Source organism: Equus przewalskii, chromosome X, assembly GCF_037783145.1.
Source record: "Equus przewalskii isolate Varuska chromosome X, EquPr2, whole genome shotgun sequence".
NCBI classification, from domain to species: domain Eukaryota; kingdom Metazoa; phylum Chordata; class Mammalia; order Perissodactyla; family Equidae; genus Equus; species Equus przewalskii.
The window spans coordinates 118,749-135,642 of NC_091863.1; the positions used below are offsets into that span (position 1 = coordinate 118,749).

A 16,894-nucleotide genomic window follows, 5' to 3' on the forward strand; every position below is an offset into this window, starting at 1 on the left:
CCTGGGTCTCCAAATGCAGGCACTTTCCTTAAAATCTCGGGACAGACTCACACCTTCCCCAGCTGCAGACAAAACTTCCGAAGTTGGAAGACACAAGACAGGAAAAATTCCCAAGCTGTGTAAAAGCTGAGATATGATCCCAGAAAAACTCCCATTAAAATATCAGCAGAAAGCAGGTCTTTTTTTCCCCCAGACGGCCTGGTCTGATTGGATGTCATTTTTTTTGGCCACAACAGGACGTTAAGTCCTGGCCTGGATAAAACGTGCGGGTGTCTAACTGCAAGAGGCGAGGCGTTCAGGGGCAGGAGCCCCGGCCCCACGCCCTGCGGCCCTGCCCCCAGCACCGGCCCGGAGCTGAGGAGAGGACAAGATCTCCCACGGAGACCCCTCGAGTCACAGACAGACTCTGGGGATCACGGGCTGTCTGATGCTTCCAAACGACTGGGTCCCTCAAACTAACTCGTAACACGTCCAAGGTGTAGACACAGCAGGTCTTACTCCTCTGAGCACACACAACCATGGAGAGGGTGTCTACACGCCAACTACTCACTATCAGCACCGAGCCATCCACTTGCCCGGCCCATGTGTGCAGATCCCCACAGCCCAGTAAACACCATGTGGCCGAGAAGACCAGGCGTCCCACAGGGCCGTGTCATCACGGAGACGGCCGTGACCATGGGCCAGGCTTCCCCCCGGGACCACACGGTCAGGCCCCCACCCGAGCCGGAACCTCTCCCCGCGCCGGGGGCTTGCGTCCTGGCCGCACCGCGGCACCTGCCGCCAAAACTCCAGCAACGGGCGCGCTCTTAGGAGCTCTCCCAGCGACTTCACGTGGGACCTGCGCGCCCTGCACGGGTGGGTGCGAGCAGCCCCCGGCCCCCCCCACACCAGGGAGGGACTCGGGAGGGCCCCGGGTGGGCCGGGGGGTGACATGCAGCAGACCTGGACCTGCTGGAAGGCCTTGAGCCTCTTCTTGAAGCGGGAGGGCAGCACGAAGTCGCAGCCGCGGGCCAGCGAGGCCAGCTCCTGCCTCAGGTCGGGGTCCTGGCGCAGCGACAGTTCGCGGAGCCGCATGTCGGCTCGCGTGGGCCGCCGGGGCCCGGGCCAGGCACCTCGCTCTCGCTCTTGCTCTCGGGGCTGGGCCTGGCCGGGGCCGGCGGGCTCGGGGCGGCAGCTGCGCCCGGCAGGACGGTCGGGGCGGCCGGGCTCAGCGCGCTCCATGCGTCGCCGGCCAGGCGCTGTGGGGGCCGGCCCAGGCGGCGCGCATTCCACAGGCTGAGGAGGGCACATGGCTGCAGGAGGGGTGGCGGGCCACCCCTCCCGCGGGCGGGCGGGCGGGCGGCGGCTGTGCAGGCGGGAGCGGACAGCCGGACAGGCGGCGCGCCCTGACCGAGCAGCTCTCTCTGCGCGGCTGCTGAGGGCGCGGGAGGCCGTGCAGGGGGCGGCGTCTGCAGGGACCCCAGCTGCGGCTCAGTGCGGACGCACAGGGCACAAACAGGTCAGCAAGGACAGCCGATCTGGGGCCGATCTTGGGCCGCCTGCCAGCGCTCGCACAGCGGGGAGGTGGCGCTCTCCCCAGAAGCAAAGCCTGCCCGCCCGCCCGCGACTAAAGGGGCCCAGATACAGCCAAGCAGCTGTTCCCTCCCTGAAAATGCACTGGGAATAAAGGGGTCTGCCCGCCGCAGCTTCCCCTGCTCGTTAGGGGCTGAGAAAACATACTGAAGCTGCAAAGGACACTGGAAAGTTTTCTTTTCAAAACTCGGGTGGGGGGGTGAGTATTCTGGCTTCTGCAGTCTTGGTGCCGGTTCCACACGACAAGGTAGAATGTCAGGACAGGGCAGAAAGTACCACAACGTACAAGGTAACAATATGGAACCCAACGACAGCGTGGAACATCACGACAAAGTACCAAGTAACCAGAACGTCCAAAATAACGACAGTGCACGAAGTACCGACAGGGCAGAATGTAACCACAACGCAGAATGTAGCGCTAACACACACCGTAAGGTAGGAGCCGGTCACATAAACGCCAACAGGGCAGCAGACAGCAGGTGCACTGAGGATGCGGCCGGCGGACACACGGACCCCGGCACCTCTGCCCGCTCCCGCAGGAAGGGCCGAGGCTGCAGTGGGGGCTGAGTCGACTGCCTGGGCCCACGCTGGGTGCTGCGGGCACGGAGCGTTGGGGAGGCGCTGCCTCCTGAAGCCCAGACGGCTTCTGGGAGAATCTCTCAGGAGGAACCCACCGTGGACGCACCTGCAGCAGCAGGGCAGGACCGCGGGGCCCGGCCCGCACCAACCCACACCCATAGGAACCAAAATGCCGGAGGATGTGAGGCGGTGGGAACACAGCGTCCCTGAGGGTCCCCCTCCCGCCCCGGCCAGGCCTTTGGAGCAGAGGGGCCCAGAGAGCGTGCGGCTCTGCTGCGGGTGGCAGGACACAGGACCGGCGTGTGCGGGCCACACACCCCCGTCTTCTGTGACACAAGCCTCTGGCACTGGCCGGCCTCCAGACACCCCTCCCAGGCCTTCCCCCCTCCCGCCCAGAGGGAAGCCGGCCCGGGCGGCCCCACTGCACGGAGGGGGCAGCGCCTCACGCACTCCAGACGCCCCCTGGGGCCCGCTCACCCTGACCCTCGGCCCTTGGCCCCCGGCCACCTGGGCTGCGTCCTGGCCCACAGGGCACGGTCTCCCCTGCAGATCAGTGTGCTCACTGGCTCCCCGCTCCGCTTCCACCTTCTAACCCCGACCCCGGGAGCAAGAAGGGGGTTTCATCTGTCACTGCTTCTCCCTCCTCCGTCGGGCATCCTCCCTCCCTCCTCCCACCGAAGTTTATGAGTGTCCACTGCAAGCCCGGCACGGCAGCCACACACGTGGACAGCGGGCCAGCCCTGTGCGCATGGAGAGCTCAGCCCCACGCACAGTGGGGAGTTTGTGCTGCAGAAAAAAGCAAACCCACAAACACAGGAGTCCCGAGAATAAGCCCTGGCAGCCCCGAGCAGCCCCACGCGGCGGGAGGCCCTGGGCTTCAGAACACACCCCGTCCTGGACCAGGCCCCACACGGCCGCCCACCCGGGTCGAGCTGCATCCCCCGAGATGTCCCAGGACCCCAGCGATGCCTCCCCAGCCCGCAGCTCTCCTGGCCACCCGACAGGTGGATGTGGCCTGTCCGTCCCGGCCCCTGGGGACAAAGATGCCCAGGAAACGACCCTGGTAGTCACCAGGCTTGGTGTCAGACGGTCTGTGGGTTTGGACAGATACGGAATGATGTGTGTCCACCGTTATGGGTCGTGCAGAGGAGTTTCACTGCCCTGAAGCCCCCGTGCTCCGTCTGTCCATCTGTCCCCATCCATCCCCCTGGGACACTGGTCCTGTCACTGTCCCCTAGCTCATCCCTTCCAGCGGGTCCCCTGTGGGGTCACACAGGATGGAGCCTTTGTCTCCCGTCCATCGTCCTCACAGCCTCACTCGTGTCTCGGAGTCCTGCAGGCCCCTCTCCCGTTCCTCCTCTGCCTTCCCCGTCCCTCGGCCCCGTTGCATCCTCCTGCCCCACTACCCCAATGTCCGCCAGGACCTGGGTCAGCCTCCAAGTGCTCCAAACAGACAGACCGGGCCACGTGCGACAGCGAGAGGCAACAGTAAGATCAGGGGCCGTGTGACCCACGGTGGGCGTGGGCCCAGGGGCAGGAGTCCTGCAAGCTGTTCCGACCCAGAGCCACACGCAGGACGGCCGCCCAGCACCACGCGGGCTCCCAGGGTGGAGCAGACTTCTATGCTGAGGGCGCAAACCTCGATGGGGCTGTCCCCGGGGCAGCAGCGGCTCCCCACGCCTCCCCGGCCAGCACAGTCCTGGCACTCATTGGGCGCCGGGCTTCCACGTATGACAGGCTGCACCTGCTCATTCACTCTGTTTCCCTCCTTCCCTGTGAACCTTTGGGAAGAGATGCCCTCAGTGCAGCCTGAGAAAGTGGCGGGTCCTCCCCTGCAGGCCCACAGCCCCCGCAAGGTGGCCTTACAGCTGGTCCCATGAGGCGGCAGTGTGGACGTGCCACCCGAGAGCCGGGCTGGGCTGAGGGGGCGGCCGCGCGTCCCCATGCCAGCACCGACTGGAGGGTGCTGGTGCATCAGTGCCCCCTCATGGCTCCGGGAGCGCCCCTGCCGTGACACACGGGGCCAGCGGGCCGGGGTGAGAGCCCAGGGGCGGCAGACAAGCAGTCACAGAACCGCCCAGCACAGGTTCACGAGCTCAGAGGACGGGCTCAGCTCTGAATCCGGGTGGCTGGTTACGTGGCACAGCTCAAGCTGCCCGGTGCAGCACCCAACAGTGAGCGCCCACAGCAGAGGAGGTGGACAGGGAACCAGCAGAAACCCAGCAAACCGGTCAGGTCCCCACTGTGGAGTCGCCAGGTCAGGTGAAACAACCACTGCAATCCCGCTTCCCCAGTTTCTGTTGGAAACTCTGCAGCTGGTGCCAGGACATACGAGCCAAGTCCAGTAGTGACGGCTGGATAAAAACTGACCTAACTTCTTCAACTAAAACATGGCTAGGGGCCGGCCCCGTGGCACAGTGGTTAGGGTTTTGCATGCTCCCCTTCAGCGGCCTGGGGTTTGCAGGTTCAGATCCTGGGTGTGGACCTAGACCACTCAGCAGCCATGCCGACAGTGTTTGTAGGTAGAGGCGTCGCACATACGAAACAGAGGAAAGTGGACACGGATGTTAGCTCAGGGCCAATCTTCCTCAAGCAAAAGAAAAAGGAAGTTGGGCACAGATGTTAGCTCAGGGATAATCTTCCTCACCAAAAAAAAGAGGAAGATTGGAAACAGATGTTTGCTCAGGGCCAATCTTCCTCAGCAAAAAAAAAAGTTACAAACCAGAAATCTTAATACAAATAGACAAAGAAAATTTTTCCTAATTTGTCCATTCCTCAATAAACTTCGGGGAAAGATTAATAGTTCTTCAAACTCTCAAAGGTCATTTACGAGCGAGAGAGGGAGACAGAGAGAGGAACTAGTAGGCATGGAGCGTCTTGGGACGGGGAGGGAGGAAACCGCGGGACTGGACTGGCCGCCGAAGTGAGGCCACTTTCCAGCTGGAGAACTTCAGCCCCACCGTGTGACGACTCTGACAGCCACACCCCGTGGGAGCGCTCGCTCAGGAACGTGGTCCCTCAGCACCTGGACTGACAACACATCCCTGATTTTCTGACCGTGTGGGAACAGCCCAGGCCCCTGTGCTCCCGACGCCTGAGCCACGGGCCGGTCTGAAGACACGGTCATGAGAAGCAGAGGGAGCCTGCTGCCGTAGGGGTGGGGGGCAGCGGCTCTCTGGGAACACGCTTGTGAAAAACCTGCACGTGCACAGCGCCCACGGCTCAGGGCCCGGGGCCCAGGCTGGGCACCTCTGAGGCCTGGCCTCCTTCCCAGGGGTAAGTTCCTGGGTGGCAACACGGACAAGACACCTCCTCCCGACTCCAGGCTCGTCCTGTAATTCTCGAAGCCCGGAGCCAACCGTTGGCCAGAAAACTAAGAGGTGATTTATTTCCTGTAATTGACTGTAAATAAAATAAAACAGCTATTCCCAAAAACCGGCTCAGAGGCCCGTATAGAGTGCACTGTGTTCAGTCAACCGCCAGGGGGGAGGAAGAGGCACCCCAGGCCGGCCCGCAGCCCCGGCTCTGGTTGCATCTCCCGGCTCCCTGGCTCCTGAAAAGGACAAGGCGGCCAGGCCACAGGGTCTGCAAGGCCGGCTGGGGTATGCGAGGAGCGAGGGGACGTCCTCATTCCTGTGTGGCTCTGAGCACTCATTACAGCGCCCGCGACGGCTTCCTGCTGGACTGACGCACTTTATGAAGTCTGGTCCTGAGTTTCCAAGTTTACCTTCCAAAAACGATTTCTGAATTGCACTGTGATGCAAGAATGCCGTCTGCAGACAGGAAGGTTTTTTTGTTTGTTTTTGTGAGGAAGATTAGCCCTGAGCTAACATCCGTTGCCAATCTTTCTCTTTTTTCCCTTGAGGGAGACTGGCCCTGAGCCCATCCGTGCCCATGAATCCGGGCCACCAAAGTAGAGCATGAGGAAATTTAACCACTAGGCCACAGGGCCGGCCACCAGGACAGGAAGTCTGTGACATTTGTTCAGACTTGCTCTGTGGTCTAGGATGCGACACCCAGGACAATACCTTCCAAAAATGAAGGTGAGACCTCCACTTGCAGATAAAACAGAGGGATGGAGACCAGAATTACCGCCCGGGCTAAACTTCATAAGGCACCTTAAGGAGTAAACGATAGCAATCTTGCACACACTCCTGCAGAAAACAGAGCGGGGGACATGATTCCCAACTCATTTTACGAGGCCAGCGCTACCACGACCCCAAAGCCAAAGACATGGACACGAGAAACCAGGCGGATCTCCCCCTGACCGCACACAGGTCTCACAAAGACGTCAGCAGTCAGAACCCAGCAGCACACGAAAGAGACTATTAACTGTGATCAAGTGGGTTTATCCGAGGAAGCGAGGCGGGTTTAACACCCAAAACCAACCCACAAAACGCCACATCACTGGCCACAAGATTAGAAGGAACGTGACTTTTCATGTTAAGTGTTCTCAACAACCTAGGACCATCAGGTAACCTCCTCGAGCTGGTGAAGAGCGTCTACAGAAAAACTCATAACCAATATCATCCTTGACGAAGACTAGATGGTCTCTACCCAAGACGGGACACAGGGAGGCTGTCTGCTCTCGGCACGTCCACGATCCCAGCCACAGCGCTCAGGCAAGAAAAAGAAGTTACAGGGGCTGGCCTGGTGGCGTAGTGGTTAAGTTCGCATGTTCCACTTCAGCAGCCTGGGCTTCACTGGTTTGGATCCTGGGTATGGACCTATGCATTTTTCATCAAGCCATGCTGTGGAGGTGTTCCAGATACAAAATAGAGGAGGATGGGCACAGACGTTCGCCCAGAGCCAATCTTCCTCAGCAAAAAAAAGAAAAGAAAAGAAAAAGAAAAAAGAAGTTCCAGGCATACAGACCGGGAGGGAAGCAGTAAGAGAGTTTTTATTCCCATATATGGAAAATCCTCAGCATCTCTGATTGACTACTAGAACTAACATGTGAGGTCAACAAGTTCACAGGATACAAGACTAAAAAGATAAATCAGTAGTGCTTCTAGAACTAAGACGACAATTCCATTCACAGTAGCATCGAACAGAACAGCACACTCCGGGAAGGCTGCCCAGCGAAGAGAAAACACTGCTGAGAAAAACAACAGACTCCAAAACGAGAGTCGCTCCTGCTGGAGGCCTGGAGGAGCAGGGCTGCTTCCGAGGATGAACGGGTCGGGTCGAGACAATGGCTATTGAAACCTCAGCAGGCTTTACGTAAAGCTGGACAGGAGGATCCCAAAAAGCGCGTGGAATGCAGAGACCCTCCACCTCGGGAGTCCACCCGAGAGAAAGGGAAACGCAGGTCCTCATGCAGACTCACTCACGAGGGCCCCCGGCAGGATTAACAGACAGCTCGAAACGGGAAATGAGCCCAGGTTCATCGACGGGGAGACAAGTGCGGCAGCGCCACCCATGGACCCGCCCAGGCAAGAAGGAAAGACAGACCGAGCCCTGAAAGTCGGGGAGCCTCACAGTCTGCCACTTAGATGGGAATGCAGCTGGCACGGACCCGCTCCTCAGTGCAGAAGACGTCGCTGAAGGACGTGGAACAGCCGACACCGGGGGCTGCGCTGAGGGTCTCTGCACATCGTGGACACAGGGGCCCCCCCTGCACCGGATGAGCTCCCTGACCAGGCAGGTGCTCCACAGCAGGACAGGCGGCTGACGTGCAGCCATCGTCTGTGGCTGCTGGAGAGGCAAGTGCCTCGGCCCAGGCGTCCGCCTCGGGGAAGCCTCAGAGCCCTGTGACGGCAGGCCTGATGAGGGGCCCCGACAGCCAGCGTCTCCCCGCAGAAGGCTAAGGGACGGCAGAGACACCGATGCAAATACAACCTCTGGGAAGCAAAGTCGACTATCTGCAACAGTAAATTGACAGCGTCCAGCAATTTCAACGCTGCATGTATGTCCTGTAGAGTTAGGAAGGACTGCCTTAAACACGCATGGTGCACACACACCAAGACGCGACGATGGCCCCACGGCGGACCTGGGACCTTCAAACATCACCTCCCGATGAGGCCCTGCACCCACCTCCCGATGAGGCCCTGCACCCACCTCCTCCCGCACCCAGCTGCACTCCGCTCAGCCGGGCTGGCCCAGGCCGGTCCTGTGCTCCCTGGCGGCTGCTCCAGTGGCCCCTGCCCAGGTCTCAAGCACCCGCACCGCCCTCACACCTTCCTCCCACCAAGCTTGCAGGGCCGCCCCTCCCTCTCCTGCCCACTGCCCCACATCGCGCGCACCTACGTCCTCACTGTCCCTCCCAGCTGGCCTAACCCAGGGGTTCACTCCTCCTCCCAGGAGCATTGAGGCCGCACGGACCACTAGCACGTGGGTCATAGGAAAGGCTAGGCCCCTCCTCCCAGAGCCTGAGGCGCAGCGCTGGAAGCAGACCAGGGAGGCGAAGAGCGAGGACAGGGCGGCGACCAGGCTTGTACCACGGGAGCTTGGAGTCCGTGAGGGCGGCTCCTCGTCCCCAGTTCTCCCCCCGCTTCCAGGAGAAGGTCCATGCTCATGGCTGGGCTCAGGGCCCTCACACAGGGGCACACAGACCACCTCACAGCCCTTAGAGCACTGACCTTGTGTTCCTATAAAATCACCAAATCACAGAAAGCTGGAAGGGAGGCCTGGAACAGATTTGCCCTCAGGAGGAACCAACCAGACCCCGGGAACACGTTAGGGATGCAAATCCCACACACCACCCCAGACCCCAAAACTGAAACTCTGGAAGGGGCTCAGCCAGCTGTTTTCACATCCATCCATCCACCCATCCTCAGAGCCCGCCCATCGGGCCGTCCTAACAAGCCCTCACATCTGTCCATTTGTCCTCACGGCCCTCCATCCATCCGTCCACCTGTCCTCAGGGCCCTCTGGGGGATTCTGACGCTCTCCCAGGTGGAGAGCCGCTGCCAGGTCCTGGGGTGGCCACGAGGACCTCATCACGTGCCCCAAGCACCTCACATGCTCACAACACAGCACGAGACCCTACAGCTCTCTCTGCCGGGACCTTTTCCAAGAATGCGCTGCTTCTATACACTAACAACGAACTAGCAGAGAGAGAACTCAAGAATACAACCCCATTGACAATCGCAACAAAAAGCATAAAATACCTACGAATAAATTTAACCAAGGAGGTGAAAGACTGTACACTGAATAGCGTAACACATTGTTGAAAGAAACCGATAGTGACAGAAAGAGATGGAAAGAGATTCTGTGCTCATGGATTGGAAGAACAAACATGGTTAAAATGTCCATAGTACCCAAAGCAATCTACAGATTCAGTGCAATCCCTATCAGAATCCCAATGACATTCTTCACAGAAACAGAATAAAGAACCTTAAAATTCACACGGAACAAAAGACCCCAAATAGTCAAAACAATCCTGACAAAAAAGAAGAGAGCTAGAGGCATGACGATCCCTGACTTCAAAATCTACTACCAAGCTATCGTGATCAAAACAGCATGGTACTGTCACAAAACACACAAAGGGATCAATGGAATAGAACTGACAGCCCAGAAATAAAACTGCACACCTAGGGACAGCTAATCTCTGACACAGGAGCTGAGAACATGGAGAAAGGAGAGTCTCCTCAATAAACGGTGCTGGGAAATCTGGACCGCCACATGCAAAAGAATGCAAGTAGGCCATTATCTTTCGCCATAAATTAACTCAAAATGGATCAAAGACTTGAAGGTAAGACCTGAAACCACAAAACTCCTAGAAGAAAACACAGGCAGCACGCTCTTTGACATCGGTCTTAGCAGCATGCCTTTGAATATCATGTCTCTTCAGGCAAGACAAACAAAAGAAACAATAACCAAATGGGACTACGTCAGACTAAAGAGCTTCTGCAAGGCAAAGGAAACCACGAACAAAACGAAAAGACAACCCACCGACTGGGAGAAAATATTTGCAAATCATATATCTGACAAGGGGTTAACCTCTAAAATAAATAAAGAAGTCCCAAAACTGAACTACAAAAAAAAAAACAACCCGATCAAAAGACAGGCAGAGGATCTGAACAGAGATTTCTCCAAAGATATACAGGTGCCAACAGGCACATGAAAAGATGCTCATCATCACTAATCATCAGGGAAATGCAAATCAAAACTACAATGAGATATCACCTTACACCTGTCAGAATGGCTATAATTAACAGGACGAGAAATAACCAATGTTGGAGAGCATGTGGAGAAAAGGGAACCCTCATCCACTGCTGGTGGGAATGCAAACTGGAGCAGCCACTATGGAAAACAGCATGGAGATTTCTCAAAAAATTAAAAATAGAAATACGGTATGATCCAGCCATCCCACTACTGGGTATCTATCCAAAGAGCTTGAAATCAGCAATTCAAACAGAGCCATGCACCCCTATGTTCATCGCAGCATTATTCACAATAGTCAGGATGTGAAAGCAACCCAAGTGCCCATCGACCCATGACCGGATAAAGAAGATGTGGTGTAGATGTACAATGGACTACTACTCAGCCGTAAAAAAGACAAAATCGTCCCCTTCTCAACAACACGGATGGACCTTGGGGGTGTTATGTTAAGCGAAATAAGACAGACAGAGGAAAACAAACACCATACGACTTCACTCATATGTGGAAGATTAACTAACGCATGGACAAAGAGAAGAGAAGAGTGGTTAGCAAGGGGAAGGCGTTGGGGGGGAAGAGGTGGGCGGTGGGCAAAGGGACACATATGTATGGTGATGGATGAAAGCTCGACTATTGGTGGTGAGCGCGATGCCGTCTACACAGAAACTGAAATATAATCATGTACACCTGAAGTTACACAATGTTGTAACCCCAACAAAATAACTCTAAAAAAAAGAAATATATAATAAATGCTCTTGAAAGATTCTGAAAGCCTCTGTTAGTCTGGCCCCAACCTGAGCCCTTCCCACAATATTGCCTCGATTACTGATAAAATTGATGTAAAAACCAGTAAAACAAACTTAAATCTTAGGCAGTCATATCAGGAAACGAGGGCAGAGCGAGGGGAGTGTCTGGTTTTATCTAAAGGAATTGGTCTCTAAAATCCTTGGAAGACATATTTGCTGAAAGAGGTGGTATCTGAGTCCCTGCTGACTCGGACCTCCGACTGCCCCAGCGCCCACAGCACCTGGGCCTCTGCTGGGGATTGTCCTCTGCGACGGGGGAGCCCGACCCCACCTCCCTCCTCTGCTCTGTTCAGATGCCCCCTCACCCCACACAGGGGACTAGCTGGACCGGGGAGCCCGTCTCTGGGCTGCAGGGAAAGGCCAGGCTGAGGATACGCCAGGGTTAGGGAGCCCACAGGTGCTCTCTAGCCATGCCCTCAACCTTCGTAAGCCAGGACTCACCCACACGACACAGAGGAACCAGGACCCCTGACCCAGGGAGGGGCCGGAACCCACCCGGAGCCAGGTCAGCACCCCCAACCCGGGGAGGGGCCGGAACCCACCCAGAGCCGGGTCAGGACCACTAACCGAGGACTTCCTGAAGGTGCACAGGCTCTTTTGAGCTGGAAACAAAGGAAGGCACGTGGGGGGATGAGATACGCAGAGAGCACCCGGCTTCTCCTCACTCCTGATTCCCAGGGTCCCGGGGGGTCTGCAGGGCTGAAGGAGGGGACCCCTGCTGGGTCTGCTCCCCGGTAGAGCCTGAGAGCTGGTCCAGGACCCTGGCCCTTCCCACTGCTCCCAAGGAGGGGGGACTCAATGACTCTCACCCACTTCCTATAAGTTCTTAAAAAACAAAAAAACGATTGAGGACCTTTCTCATAGCATCTTATGTACGAACATTACTCTGAAATTAATTTCCCATGTCTTGGAGCGAAACACGTGGAAGTGTATGGAAGAACGTGGCAGAAACTGTATCTGTCAATAGCACCCTGAATGCTTCAAGAATGTCAGATTTTACAGCCACACCTTATTTAGTGATGCTTGTAACAGAGGAAAGCTTCCTGTCACCCACACACATTAGCACAGCTCTTAACAGGGTCCTCAAAGGGTAATGGCTCTTCTCTCAAACATACGAACCGAAGACACTCTGAAACTCTACAGGCTAACAGAAGGTTAAGAATTTTTATTACCGTTCTCCCCTGATGTAGCTGCTCCACGTTCCCTCCCACCACAGAGCAACAGCTACATGTTACTCCTACTTAATGACTAGAAATTGAGCTTAAAATTATTAGTAACTAAAATTAATTTATATTTAAATGTAGTTGCATTGAATAAAAATGTTTGCATTACAAAGAGATTTTTCCATTTCTTCCAAAAGCCCCCAAAGTGCACATTTAAGTTGATATGGACCTGCTTTCCCATCGGATGTTTTTGAAGCCTGGGTTCATGGGAAGAAGGTTGTGGGGACGTGTGCAATTGTAGGGGAACTGGGCTCTGTCCCGGCCATCGTTCTGAACTAGTTACTGGGTGCAAGACGGAGTTAAGAACCTGCATTTCACCACAGCATCCTTTCTTGGTTCTCCTTTAAATACGAAAGTCGGATGCCACACATCAGCAGGAACACAGGGCTGAGTCCCGAGATGGGGTCAAGGAGAAGGGAACGTGGACGGTCCACCGAGGCACCCCGGCCTGAACCTTGACCTTTTCCCTCCCAGGTCATCACTGGGTGATGAAGTGTGTGGAGAAGCAGCTCATCCACATTAAGCTCTCGGTTCCCTCTGCAAGAACTTACTTTAAAAAGCACACTAGGGGGGTTGGCCCGGCAGTGTAGTGGTTGAGTTTGTGTGCTCTGCTTTGGGGGCCTGGGGTTCGCAGGTTCGGATCCCAGGTGCAGACCTACACCACTCGTCACCACCTGTGGCAGCAACCCACACAGAAAATAGAGGAAGACTGGCACGGATGTTAGCTCAGGGACAATCTTCTTCAGCAAAAAAAAAAAAAAAAAAAAAAGCATGCTAAGGGTTTCACAAGCCTAACATCCTGGTTGGTATCACTGGCCTCACACTGGCCTCAGTGTGCACTCTCTGCTCCCCAACTACCATTTTCCCTCCATAAAGACGGGAAGGAGACCTTCCAAGTGCCCCTTCACAGAAGACGTCTGCCAAACACAGAAAGCCCCGCCTCCACCATGACCTCCTGGGGTGGGGGACACCCAACAGCAACCCCAGCGCGAATTATAAGTCATTTTCGGGGGTATTGTGGACACACCCTGCTGTGTTTTCACGGGAGACGTGCCTCCTCAGACTGTTCGCTGGGGACCTAAACAGGGTGACGACGGAAAGGCCTGGCCAGGCGGCTCACGCTCAGTCCTGTGTGTCTGTGCGCTTGAAAACGTTTTCCTAACTGTGACAATCTCTTCCTCGGGCCCCCGGGCCCGCCCTCCCTGGCAGAGTCTGCAGCTGGGGATGGAGTTTTGCAAACACTGCTTTAGGGAGAGTATAGGAACGAGCTCTCGTCATTTCGTCCCGACAGGTCCTCCCGGATTACGCGCGTCTCAAAATTCAGCCAATGCAGGCCACACACTCCGAAAACATCAAGACGTGTTTCAGGGCGACTTCGGGTGCCAGACAAGGTGGACCACTGCTTACTGACCACTCGGGGACGTTTAAGGGGAAATCACGGGGTCAACCTCAAGAGAGGCTCCTCGGGCAGACTCAGTCTCTCTGGTCTGGGAAACCGCGAACCAGAGGGACCTTTCATTCCGTCCTGCCTCCGCCGGCAATTCCTGCTGACTCCATCATTCACACCCATGTAGTCCCCCACCGCTGACCAGCTCAAGCCCCTGCACCCCGGTCTATCTCAGTGCCCCCACCCTGCAGATGCCCGAGCAGCCAGCCACGGAACCAAGCACAGACTCCTCAGCCCCAATTCCGTGTCCCCTGTTCCTGCCATCACGTCACAGTCCCAGCTCAGCAGTGTGCCTCCCGCCATCCGACTGCTCTGCTCTGAGCGGGACTCCACGTGTGATCTTCTCAGCATCTGAACATCTGTCCACGGAAGGTCCTCCCTTTGCCCCCTGCCCTGCCCCCCAAATTCAGTGCACTCCCCAAACCCCACAACTCACTCCCTCCACATGTCTGTCTCCAAGTAGAACCGGACCCCTCCCTGCTCTGAATGCTCAGGCTGGCTTGCGGCTCACTGCCTGCTGTGCAAAGATCCTTTCCACGTGCACCCAAGCTGCCCTCCTTGCACAGAGCTGACCCGCAAATATCCTCAGTCCTAAGGGGATTCTCGCAAAGGCAGGGATCACGAAACGCAAGATTTGCCTTCCTGCATCTGAAACACATTTAATGACACAGCGAGCAGCTCTCGCAGTAAGACATGGACACGCCCAGTAAGATGCCATCGGGGGAGGGAGGAAACTGCCACTGCTGGGGCATGCTCTCTGGTCCCCAGCCCTCCTCGCAGATCTGGTTGCCTCAGTGCAACGAGGGATCCGGGTGAGACTTTGAGAAGCGTCAGGCTTCCGTGCCCATGGGTCCCGGGGCCACGTGTCCCTGTGGGGCCAGCCCAGCCTCCTCCTGGGCACGTCTGAGGGTCTCACCCAGGGGGTCTGGGAGGGAGCTTCCCATTCTCCTCGGGGACTGACTTTTGAGAAAATGCCCTAGATCCCTTAGAATGTGTCAGAAACCACCCAGAATTCAGAGCCAAACGTGCCCTTAGCGGCCGGTCCGCTTCAGTTGGGAAACCAGTGGACTGACTGCCACGCGCAGCCTCGCTTCATCACGCGCTCAGTGATGCTGCTGGGATGCTGGCTCCAGCTGGAAGACGGCACAAGTTCCAGTATTTCCCGGTTTAGGAGAATTCCAGGTGTGCAATGTGAACCGACCGCCTGTCAGCAACACTTTGTTATGGGGACACAGTATCAAACGTCAGAAGGGACTTCTTACACGGCTGTCCAGCTCGACTGTCGACAGATTAGGGACAAAAGCAGACTAAGCAGGGACAAAACCTCTAGGTTCAAGGCGAGGAGGAGAAACCGCTGCCAAGTGGCTCAAACCAACCCGGAGAACTCGAAACAAACTGCAAGATCACGCCCAGCTGGGGACTCTCAAGGACGACACTTTTGGGAATGTAGGGTTTCTTGGGGGAAACAGACCGAAGGCGACCGCGTGGCCACGCCTGACACCCGGCCACCAGCTTCGGCCACCACCCAGCCTCGACCCGAGTCACCTGGGCAGGTGTGAGCATAAGGAAGGGTCACTTACTCCTCTGGCCCCTGCGGACCGACGAGGCCCGCGCGCGTGCGGCGCGGCCCTGGGGCTCGAGGCGGCGCCCAGCGGGAGCGCGGGGAGCGCGGGGACCCCCGGGCCGTGGCTGGCGCGCGGCCTGCAGGCGGCGCCCGGGGCGGCCCACGGGAGCGCGGGCTGGTGGGCGTCCCCGGCGCCGTGCTCGGGGCCCGCGGGGGCGCGGATGCGCCGCAGGCCGTCCTGCAGCATCGCCTGCGTGCTGCTCTCGCTGAGCCAGCGCAGGAACAGCTCGTCCACCTTCATCTTCAGCACCGGCTGCAGCACCTTGCCGGGCGGCATCTCGCGCTGCCCCGCTCCCCGACGAGGGGCCCCGCCGCTGGCACCGCGTGCCCGCCTGCCCGGGGCCAAGGTCGGCCCGGGGACCGAGGCCTGCAGACCCCGGAGCGGAGGAGGGCGGGGCTCGGCGGGGTCCGGGGAAGGCGGGGGGCGCGGGCCCGGGGTTAGAGGTAGAGGAGGCCCGGCGGGGTCAACCCGGGGCGAAGGCACAGTCCGATTGGCGGGGGTCGCGGGCCCGAGGCCCGGTCCGGCGGGGTTCAGCCCCGGGGTCACGGGTAGAGTCCGGCCCGGCGGGGTCAGCCCGGGGCGAAGGCAAAGTCCGGCCCGGCGGGGTCAGCCCCGGGGTCAGAGGTAGAGTCCGGCCCGGCGGGGGTCGCGGGCCCGAGGTCCGGCCCGGCACGGTCAGCCCCGGGCGAAGGCAGAGTCCGGCCCGGCGGGGTCAGCCCCGGGGTCAGAGGTAGAGTCCGGCCCGGCGGGGGTCAGCCCGGGGTCAGGGGTAGAGTCCGGCCCGGCGGGGGTCGCGGGCCCGAGGTCCGGCCCGGCGGGGTCAGCCCTGGGCGAAGGCAGAGTCCGGCCCGGCGGGGGTCAGCCCCGGGGTCAGGGATAGAGGCGGCCCGGCGGGAGTGAGCCCGAGGCGAAGGCACAGTCCAGTCGGCGGGGGTCGCGGGCCCGAGGTCCGGCCCGGAGTCACGGGTAGAGTCCGGCCCGGCGGGGTCAGCCCCAGGGTCACGGGTAGACTCCGGTCCGGAGGGCGTCCGCGGAGACGGCGGCGCCTCGGGGCCGCAGGCGCTCTGGGTCCGGCCCTCGGCGAGGCCGGCAGCGCTCCGGGCAGCTTCAAAACGGGCGCGCCGGCCGCGCCCCCAAAGATGGTCGCCTACGTCGCGCGTCACCGCGACGCGTGACGTCATCACGGCGGCGCACGTCGCCACGCACATCTCCCTGCTTGGAGAGGCGGCGGGCTGCCGGGGCCTTGCTGCGGGGACCTGCCGGGGGGCTTTGGTGGGGTCGGGGAGCGTCCGGGAGCTGGGCGAGGTCGGGGACGGGGGAGGGCGGCTGCCCCACTCGAGGATTTTCTGCTTTTAGGCTTTTTTAGGGGTGCGGCCCACGCCGGCGAGGCGACCTTGCAGCCGCGGGGATGCGAGCATGCGCGCTGCGTGCTCGCCGGGGGTGGGTAGGGGGGAGGCAGCTGGCCAGGGGGTCGAGCATGCGCAGTGCCTGTCCGCCGAGAGCGAAGCGGAGGCCCGGCGGCGTGGAAGGGGGACGGCA

At 58.7% G+C, this 16,894-nt stretch overlaps 1 protein-coding gene across 2 annotated transcripts in view; it reads right to left on the reverse strand.

Moving 5' to 3' along the window:
- Positions 1 to 16,310, reverse strand: part of PPP2R3B (protein phosphatase 2 regulatory subunit B''beta) — a 52,862-nt gene extending 36,552 nt beyond the window's left edge. The window contains exon 1 of one of the 2 annotated variants that reach the window (XM_070603543.1): positions 15,311 to 16,310. In XM_070603543.1, the coding sequence (XP_070459644.1) occupies positions 15,311 to 15,631 (321 nt within the window). In that variant the 5' untranslated portion in view covers positions 15,632 to 16,310. Of the gene's footprint in view, positions 1 to 942; positions 1,532 to 15,310 lie in introns of those variants that run through there. The other variant, XM_070603544.1, reaches the window with a different exon arrangement.
- Between the last annotated feature and the right edge of the window lie 584 nt (positions 16,311 to 16,894).